Here is a 10,000-nt window from a genome sequence, read left to right on the forward strand (position 1 = left end):
CTATCTATCTCTCCACTTCATCTGTCCCTCCTTCCCTTCCACCCTAGTTCGCTTACTCCCTTCCTCCCTCACTGCCTCCCTCCCTCCCTCCCTCCCTCCCTCCCATCCTCCCTCACTCCCTCCCGTCTCTTGAACGAGGTTGCTTTATCATAAATCTATACATATGTTCGTATTACATTATAATCTTGCATTCCGTAGTATTTTGTAATTTCTGTATTTCTTTTTGTATAGTTTAATATAGCTTTATATACCACATTGATATCGAACAATATTACAATAAAAATCTATTACAGATCTTGCTGATGCTGCACAGGAATGAGGCTGGCCACGACCCCTTTGAGTGCGCGTCTCTGAGCTTCGGTCTCGCCCATCACCGGGTGATGGACGGCGCCCCAGCTTGCGACGGCAGCAGCAACTGTAGCGCAGACGGCGCTGGCTTCTTCGACGCGAGCGTCGGCAGAATCATGAGCGAGCGATGTTGTAAAGGCGTCCAGGGGGACGACTCGCACGGCCTCCTCAGCGGCGCGCCCCTCAGGATCATGAAGAGCCGCCTCGGGGAAGGCTGCTATGACGTCACTCTCAACGACGGCTCATCCGGGACTTTCGTGAAGGTGCCCGTGAAGTGCCCTCCGGCCATCGCCCCCGCCCCCGCCCCCGCCGCCGTGCCCCCGGCGACCCCCGGCGACCCCCCTGAGAAGGCGCCCACCAAGCCGCCTCGGGAAAAACCGAACCCCGGGAAGGACACGACCGAGGCCGAGCGACCCAGCATGCCAGCCGCCACGAAAGCCAGCGCGGGCGTGATGCGGGCGGGAGGGCGGCACCAGCTGATCGACATCCACGGCCTCGCGGTTTTCTTGCGGCAGTCGACTCGGTGCTTGTCCTGCCAGGCCGCGTGCTGCCTCTACGTCACCGGGACCATCTCCGCGCACCTGGCGGCAGTCACGCAGGTAAAGGAAGTTCTGGCGTTGTGCGGAATATCACCTGATTCTATGGCCGACCATGAAACATCACGTGACAAATTAATTACCAGATGTGTTGTTTCGAAAAAAGTTCGCCATCGCTTACCTTAAACTTAATCTGTGGCTTTTGTTTCGACTTCTATTGATATATTATGTTGTTTCATATCCATTCCGTTTCGATATTCCATGTTTGATTAATTCAGGTAACATAAAGCACTAGTAGTAGTATTATATAGACAACGAATTTAATTACATACTTTAAAGCTGTAGAGGGTATTGTAATTAAATCGAAAATGGATAATCTAGAAATTAAAATAACGGAATAATCCAAAAACTGCATTTTTCGCTTGGCCTTCAGCGTTTACAGACTCCTTCTTCACTGCCTCCAACAGGTGAAAATAACGTGCCAGAAGTGCCACTACACCGCCTCCCAGGCCCTGGCCCGCCCACCTTCTGCAACGGATGACATCAGTCTACCTCAGTCCACGCTGCCCACCTCCACTCCTCCTCCTCAGCCACCCCCTCTCTCCGATCTGCCCCCCAGTCTGCCCCCCCTCCACCACCCCTCCTCCTACATGCTCCAGCCACCCCTGTACCCAGCGGAACCCCTCCTCCCTCCGCGCACTCTCGCGGCCTCGCTGACTTCGCCCAAAATTAAAACCTCACCTGCATGGACGCCTTCCACTTCTACCAGCACCTCCCCTTCCTCCTCTTCCTCTTCTTCCTCCTCCTCCTCTTCTTCCTCTTCTTCCTCTTCCTCTACTAATAGCCTGCACAGTCTTCTCACTATGGACACACTACGCCCTCTGGAGGAGGTGTGGGTGAAGGAGGAGGCTCACTCGTCTCCCCAGGATCAGGGGGCTACGACTACTGCAGGCGCCGCGGGAGAGAACGCTGCCGCCGCCGCCGCCGCCCCCAGCACGCCCTTCCTGCCCTTGGACCTCCCGCTGCCCTCCGTCAACATCGAATGGCGATCGCAGGGGCACCTTGGCACTGCGGGAGCCACGGCGATCTCCGCGCCCATGCGACCTCTGCCTTACACGCGAGACAAGAAAAACAGTAAGTGCCAAGCTCGTACTTCTCTTACTTTAAGGGATAATGAACTGTTGTTATGATGATAAGAACGGACTTAATGAAAGAGTCATGTGGATGATTATGACACTGAATTTATTATCTGTTTCACCTTCAAATGAAAGTATTCGATTTTATTCGAGATAAAATTCTGTATGCTTTTGCGCTCCCGTTGTGATAACATATTTTCAAATTGATTTTGAATCATCATCAAAATATGTGATGATTTAGCAACGAAAGAAATGAGGTTATGTTTTTATTATCGTGTTTATTATTGCTTATCTGCGTGGAATGATTCGTCAACTCTGTTTTAACACAGAAGTTTACTTTTGATTCGTTCTGGCTATTAAATAATAAATTCCTTGCCAGACTCTGGTCAGGACCCGGCTGCCAATCCCCCGGCTCCTCCCCTCGACACCCCGCTCCCCAGGACGCCCCCCAGGAAGGATCCGCCCACAATGGACACCCCAGAAGGGTCAACAGAGGCCTGCCATGACCTCGCACCCAAGCCATCCGAAGCCCCAGCGTCACGCGTTCCGTCGCCCTCGTCTTCTTCGTCGTCGTCTTCGCCCTCAGTCAGCTCCAGTTCGTACACGTCGTCCTCGTCCTCGTCTTCGTCCTCGTTCCTCTCCTCTTCGTCATCCCCGTTGTTCCCTAATCCGGCCTCGACTTTACTGAAATTCCTGTCTTCGTCGGTGTTCCCTCCTTCCCCTCTGCCCTACCCCTCCCCCCTCATACCCGGCCTCCTCCCCCAACCGGTCATGCCCGACCACGCCCACGCGCTCGGGCCCCTCGAGATCAAGAGGAAACTCGAGGCCGACCTTGAGGAGTCGCTGCGTCTCGTCAGGAAGATGATTCACAAGTGCTCTCCCGCCTCCTGTGATAGCACGGGTCTGCCAGGGGGCGAGGGAGACTCCGAAGTGAAATCGCAGCCCGAGGTCCCCGTCGACGTGTCTTCCTCGGCGACGAAACACGAGGACGCCCTTGACAACAAGTCTTTGATGAGCTCGTACGAGAGAGTCTTCAGTCTGTTGGATAGCAAGGCATTTGCCAGCATGGGGAACCTCGCTAGTGAAGGCCTCTCACGGTGGTCCACTTCCGATGGAGCTCTTGATCTCTCGAAGGATTTCCAGCGCTTGAACGAATGTCTTGCTAATAACAGTTTTGGATCAAGAAATAAGAACAAACGCCCAAAGGAACAAGGGTCACAAAGAAAGCGATTAAAATGCGGCAGTGAAGGGAACGAGAGAAAAAGGCTGAAACATACTCCAAAGAAAAATGAACCTCAATCACAATCTTCAACTAAAAGTGCTACAGACAACCCTCCCCTTGGGTCCCCGGTATCCAATACTCGCACTGGTAGCACGCAGCCAGAAGCCGTCAGTACTAACAAGAGAGACTCTCGAGACTCTGCCAGACACAGCAGACAAAGATCTAAACGCAGTTCTGGTGCAAAACGAGACCACAAACACTCGTCAAGCAAACATAAAACAAGTGATGTGAAAATAAGAATCCTCGAAGACCTATCTCAGAAAAAATCTCGGAAGGACAAACAGAGATGGACAAAGACTAAACACTCAAAGGCAGTGGAGACCTGTCGTTGTTGCCATGGTTCCACTACTAGCTCCGAGACCTCTACACCCCCTGAGCCACACGACGCAGAGCGTACAAGTTTACACATGACGAAAACAGGTACCTTCATCATAACTAAGAAGCGCCCAAGAGAGACTCCTAGCATCCTGACAGATCACGCGCACGAAAACCTCGAATCCGGCCCAAGCAAACTCTCAAATACACAAACTGGCGAAATAGACAATGTGTCGACAGAGCTACTACACCTCGGCAATGAACACAGAGATAGTTCCGCATCCGAAAAGACACAAGCAGTGTGTAAGGAGGAGGACAGTAGCTCCTTGGCGGAGGGCGAGAGGGAACAAAAGCACCACGCGTCTGGCGATGGCGATTCCGACCGGCCGTCTTGGAGGTTCCACGACTTGCTTTCCAGCGACTCCGACAGTGACTCTGAGGCTGGCCACCTCATGATCGATACTGATAACTGACATGCGATGTATTAAGTGTTTGGTGGACGTGGTTATGGAGATGACTGCTGTGTAAGCAACTGACCAGTGACAAAAGTATGAACCGTAGCATGTAATGAAACTGTCGTTACCAGATGTTTGCACTTGGTAACAAGTAACCATGAATGACGAGTGTGAACCAAGAAAAAGCATTCCATGACAAAATAAAAAATACAGACCAGAATATTATAGTAATTCTGGTGTAATGTTCTGGCTATTCCTGGCTAAACGGCTGGTGGTGCCAAGATTAGCGAGGACCTCGTTGTGTAGTTCAGTCTAGATAGATATGCTAGTCAGCTTGTCTGTTCATTAGATTAGAATCATTATCAACTGTACATGTGTGTGTGCTTACTTCCAGTTTCACACCAAGACATTTAATTATTCATGATATAGGAGAGGACCGCCTATTGCTAGTGGGTTGGAAATCGTTTGGCTGGATTAACAGCACATTGCGGCAGAGGATGTATAAGCATTAAGCATGTACTTTATTGCAAGTTGCTGTCAGACTATGCTTCATTCCTTCTTTGCATTTCTAGTGATAAGCAACATTAGATTCCAGACTTCTTTTATATGAAATGAGAAATGGCAAGTATGCTATAAAGGCTAATTGTAAAAAAACAGGTTATATGCGTATTAGTACAAGTTTCTGTTAGTACCTATTGTAATGCAATCACAACAAATGTATGATTATAACAAATTACTGCTGTACAACTAAACAAGAACCTTTTTTCACATTCCCGGTAAAGTTAATGTAGATGAAGTAGTATGTAAAGCAGTGGCTGGTAGAGGAAATTCTTCATTTTTGCTGCTTTGTGGGACTGTGGCTTAACAGGTCTGATTCCTCCTGTTCCTGTGTGTGATACCAAGGTGGCAGCCAGATGTGTAATATTTGTCACTTGAATAACTAAAAGATTATATCACACTGCTCTTCATGATAAAGCTTTAACTAAGAGAGAGAGAGAGAGAGAGAGAGAGAGAGAGAGAGAGAGAGAGAGAGAGAGAGAGAGAGAGAGAGAGAGAGAGAGAGAGAGAGAGAGAGAGAGAGAGAGAGAGAGAGAGAGAGAGAGAGAGAGAGAGAGAGAGAGAGAGAGAGAGAGAGAGAGAGAGAGAGAGAGAGAGAGAGAGAGAGAGAGAGAGAGAGAGAGAGAGAGAGAGAGAGAGAGAGAGAGAGAGAGAGAGAGAGAGAGAGAGAGAGAGAGAGAGAGAGAGACAGAGAGAGAGGGAGAGCGAGAGAGAGGAAGAGAGAGAGAGAGAGAGAGAGAGAGAGAGAGAGAGAGAGAGAGAGAGAGAGAGAGAGAGAGAGAGAGAGAGAGAGAGAGAGAGAGAGAGAGAGAGAGAGAGAGAGAGAGAGAGAGAGAGAGAGAGAGAGAGAGAGAGAGAGAGAGAGAGAGAGAGAGAGAGAGAGAGAGAGAGAGAGAGAGAGAGAGAGAGAGAGAGAGAGAGAGAGAGAGAGAGAGAGAGAGAGAGAGAGAGAGAGAGAGAGAGAGAGAGAGAGAGAGAGAGAGAGAGAGAGAGAGAGAGAGAGAGAGAGAGAGAGAGAGAGAGAGAGAGAGAGAGAGAGAGAGAGAGAGAGAGAGAGAGAGAGAGAGAGAGAGAGAGAGAGAGAGAGAGAGAGAGAGAGAGAGAGAGAGAGAGAGAGAGAGAGAGAGAGAGAGAGAGAGAGAGAGAGAGAGAGAGAGAGAGAGAGAGAGAGAGAGAGAGAGAGAGAGAGAGAGAGAGAGAGAGAGAGAGAGAGAGAGAGAGAGAGAGAGAGAGAGAGAGAGAGAGAGAGAGAGAGAGAGAGAGAGAGAGAGAGAGAGAGAGAGAGAGAGAGATAGAGAGTGAGAGAGAGAGAGTGAGAGAGAGAGAGAGAGAGAGAGAGAGAGAGAGAGAGAGAGAGAGAGAGAGAGAGAGAGAGAGAGAGAGAGAGAGAGAGAGAGAGAGAGAGAGAGAGAGAGAGAGAGAGAGAGAGAGAGAGAGAGAGAGAGAGAGAGAGAGAGAGAGAGAGAGAGAGAGAGAGAGAGAGAGAGAGAGAGAGAGAGAGAGAGAGAGAGAGAGAGAGAGAGAGAGAGAGAGAGAGAGAGAGAGAGAGAGAGAGAGAGAGAGAGAGAGAGAGAGAGAGAGAGAGAGAGAGAGAGAGAGAGAGAGAGAGAGAGAGAGAGAGAGAGAGAGAGAGAGAGAGAGAGAGAGAGAGAGAGAGAGAGAGAGAGAGAGAGAGAGAGAGAGAGAGAGAGAGAGAGAGAGAGAGAGAGAGATAGAGAGAGAGAGAGAGAGAGAGAGAGAGAGAGAGAGAGAGAGAGAGAGAGAGAGAGAGAGAGAGAGAGAGAGAGAGAGAGAGAGAGAGAGAGAGAGAGAGAGAGAGAGAGAGAGAGAGAGAGAGAGAGAGAGAGAGAGAGAGAGAGAGAGAGAGAGAGAGAGAGAGAGAGAGAGAGAGAGAGAGAGAGAGAGAGAGAGAGAGAGAGAGAGAGAGAGAGAGAGAGAGAGAGAGAGAGAGAGAGAGAGAGAGAGAGAGAGAGAGAGAGAGAGAGAGAGAGAGAGAGAGAGAGAGAGAGAGAGAGAGAGAGAGAGAGAGAGAGAGAGAGAGAGAGAGAGAGAGAGAGAGAGAGAGAGAGAGAGAGAGAGAGAGAGAGAGAGAGAGAGAGAGAGAGAGAGAGAGAGAGAGAGAGAGAGAGAGAGAGAGAGAGAGAGAGAGAGAGAGAGAGAGAGAGAGAGAGAGAGAGAGAGAGAGAGAGAGAGAGAGAGAGAGAGAGAGAGAGAGAGAGAGAGAGAGAGAGAGAGAGAGAGAGAGAGAGAGAGAGAGAGAGAGAGAGAGAGAGAGAGAGAGAGAGAGAGAGAGAGAGAGAGAGAGAGAGAGAGAGAGAGAGAGAGAGAGAGAGAGAGAGAGAGAGAGAGAGAGAGAGAGAGAGAGAGAGAGAGAGAGAGAGAGAGAGAGAGAGAGAGAGAGAGAGAGAGAGAGAGAGAGAGAGAGAGAGAGAGAGAGAGAGAGAGAGAGAGAGAGAGAGAGAGAGAGAGAGAGAGAGAGAGAGAGAGAGAGAGAGAGAGAGAGAGAGAGAGAGAGAGAGAGAGAGAGAGAGAGAGAGAGAGAGAGAGAGAGAGAGAGAGAGAGAGAGAGAGAGAGAGAGAGAGAGAGAGAGAGAGAGAGAGAGAGAGAGAGAGAGAGAGAGAGAGAGAGAGAGAGAGAGAGAGAGAGAGAGAGAGAGAGAGAGAGAGAGAGAGAGAGAGAGAGAGAGAGAGAGAGAGAGAGAGAGAGAGAGAGAGAGAGAGAGAGAGAGAGAGAGAGAGAGAGAGGGGAGACAAAGGGGGGAGGGAAGGGGGGGAGGGAGAGGGAGAGAGTGAGAGAGAGAGAGAGGTTCGAGAGAGAATGAGTATGGGTAATGAAGAGGAGGCAAGATGGGAGATCTGTTTGAGAGAGAGAGAGAGACAGAGAGAGGGAGATAGAGAATATCTATAGTTATAATATATATATATATATATATATATATATATATATATATATATATATCTATAGTTATATGTATATATATTTGCAGTTTGCTTCTTCAAGACTATGATTTTCAATGATGATACCATATAAAAAGAAAAAGAAGAAAAACAAAAAATCAAAAGTGGAAAATGGATGGATTATAAAGAGAGCACATCATAAAGCACGAGTTTTCATAGGTAAAAATAAAACTCATGTTCACTTGAATTTTTCTTATATTTATCTATGTCTACATGACATGCAAAGTTTGCTATATTTATTAATAATAGAAATGACAGTTACCCAAAAGTAAAGGCTAAGGTTTCTGAGGCAGTCACTTGATCCCATATTGTTCCAGTCAGGATGATCTATACCAAAACTGTTGATGAATGTTGTCATTCAAATAGTATACATATTCTTTACAAAGAAAAAAAAAATACATACATGTATATATATATATATATCAAGTGTTATGCTTATGACAGTATGTCAACCATGGGGGTGTGGCCAAAGTGATATATGGGACTGTCATTTGCCTTTCTTGCAATAAAGAATAGGTGAAGTCCCAATACATTGTGATTTTGTGCTATACATTTGGACTGAGCATACACTTGGTGACCTGCGTCTAAAACTTCACTTGCTGATCTACAGGTAGATCAATAAGAAAGTAACATTGTACAAAATGCTACAGAACATAGATATATCTAACTCACCTAATTAAATACAAGAAACTAGTTAATTAATATCATAAAATAGGGAAAAAAATTAACAAATATTTTACAACTAAAACTAATGGAATATCTTTTTTGAACAGCAGCCTATTCTTCTACATCTAATGATATCTCTTTTCTTAAAGAATTCAAACTGATGATATAAAACCTGATTTCTAAGATCTGCTCAAGTGTGACTTGTGTTGTTTGTGTACATAACAAAAAGTGTTGGTGCAACAAAACAAAATGTGGTAACTGTTTTAAACTTTACAACATTTAACCATCAATCTTAATACTAAGTTTTAAACAAAGGAAGGCACACCTAATGGACGTGTTGGGTGCTCCTACAGCTAACTGTATGGTTCATGTCTAGGAATGTGCAATAGAATTTTGTATCTTTAAGTAGAGCTTAAATAACAAGTAACAGTTACACTGGTAGGGCAATTTTTGAAGACTCAAATTGAACAGGGAAGAGGTGGATTTCCCGAAGTAAACCATCTAACTCAGTATAACTTGGACTGCCAAGAGTCATCGGCAGCGTTAAATCAGTCTTGAGTGTCTTTTGACTAGAAATAGAACCTTGATCCACTGTCTGGTTTGTACTGTAAACAATATAAGCTTATGATACAATGGTCAACTACAGACATATTGTTCACTTTCAAATGTTTGTATTCTATAAATGTACTTGAAAATATTCACCACTTATTCAGAGCACCAAACTAGTGCATTTATATATCAAAATGATCCCATTGCTTCCAACTTACAGCAACGAACATGGTCATGTCAACAATCCACAACACTGTTCTAAGTATTAAGCCTCAGCCCTAAATAGTCATTTACAGGAATCATGAGCACTATAAGAAATATTTTGTGGCAGTGTTCATAGCAGTTCAATAAATCCTCCAAAAGTACAAGTACTGGCAGTATTTTCAGACCTACATAACCTTCAAGCTGCTATTATTTTACTCAACACTGAAGTAAAATGTTACAAAATGAAGGTTACTGACAAAGACTTCTCCTTGAGGAGAAACCCAATCCACAAACTGGCTTGGGAAAACACATCTTTAAAAATCCAACTTGCTAGACAATCCGAAGGAGTAGTTCATTCTGTTGGCATCAGATCTCGTCTCACGGGAGACTAAAGGTGGAGCAACATACAGAACAATACACTGAGATCAGTCTCGAGAGAAGTCTGAGCTTAACTCCTGAACAAAGAAGATAACGTTTTCACAACACTGTCTTAGCAGTTCATGTGAAAGTTAGTGTTTTCCTCGGCTGGTCAGCGCGCCTTCCTGGTGAAGCCGACGCATAGCGACGCGGGCGTGATGGCCGGGGCGACCTTCCTTGGACCGACGAGAGGTTCTGCAAAAATACAACATTCATAGTAGGAAAACTAATGCAAGAGAATTGATTTTTGTCTTGAGGAACTTCTTTGACTTTCAAAGATTCTGGCAAACAAAAAGTACTTAATACAAGCAGGCTTTTATATCATGCACTCATATAGCACTATTCATATACAGAATATGTCAAATAATACAGTGCATTATATACGGCAATGTGAAAAGAGATCATTTACAATGCTTTAGCATATTCTATAATGATGCTTACATGCAGCACATACAGGACATGAAGCTTTTTTTTAAGAAACTTAGTTACTGTAGAGAGGTTAACATGCTTAGAAAAATCTAGATACAGTTTTAAGCATTTTTTTTTTTTTTTTTTTTTTTTTTTACTCTGGTCATC

General features: G+C 46.0%; 2 protein-coding genes across 11 annotated transcripts in view; one reads left to right on the plus strand and one right to left on the minus strand.

The window, feature by feature from the left end:
* Positions 1-293: 293 nt before the first annotated feature.
* Positions 294-5,050, plus strand: LOC122255365 (uncharacterized; the record flags this gene model as incomplete). The annotated part of the gene is given in 3 exon segments (XM_086531533.1): positions 294-947; positions 1,352-2,018; positions 2,400-5,050. Coding segments are annotated over 3 exon segments (3,003 nt in total). The 3' UTR covers positions 4,091-5,050.
* Positions 5,051-7,765: 2,715 nt separating this feature from the next.
* LOC122255364 (uncharacterized) overlaps positions 7,766-10,000 on the minus strand; it is a 217,062-nt gene continuing 214,827 nt past the window's right edge. For all 10 annotated transcript variants that reach the window (XM_086531097.1, XM_086531096.1, XM_086531095.1 and 7 more), the window contains one exon: positions 7,766-9,619. In XM_086531097.1, coding sequence (XP_086387223.1) covers positions 9,506-9,619 — 114 coding nt within the window. In that variant the 3' untranslated portion in view covers positions 7,766-9,505. The remainder of the gene's footprint in view (positions 9,620-10,000) is intronic.

This window comes from Penaeus japonicus, unplaced genomic scaffold, assembly GCF_977035675.1.
Source record: "Penaeus japonicus unplaced genomic scaffold, GWHDUDI00000001_assembly GWHDUDI00000035, whole genome shotgun sequence".
Classification (NCBI taxonomy): domain Eukaryota; kingdom Metazoa; phylum Arthropoda; class Malacostraca; order Decapoda; family Penaeidae; genus Penaeus; species Penaeus japonicus.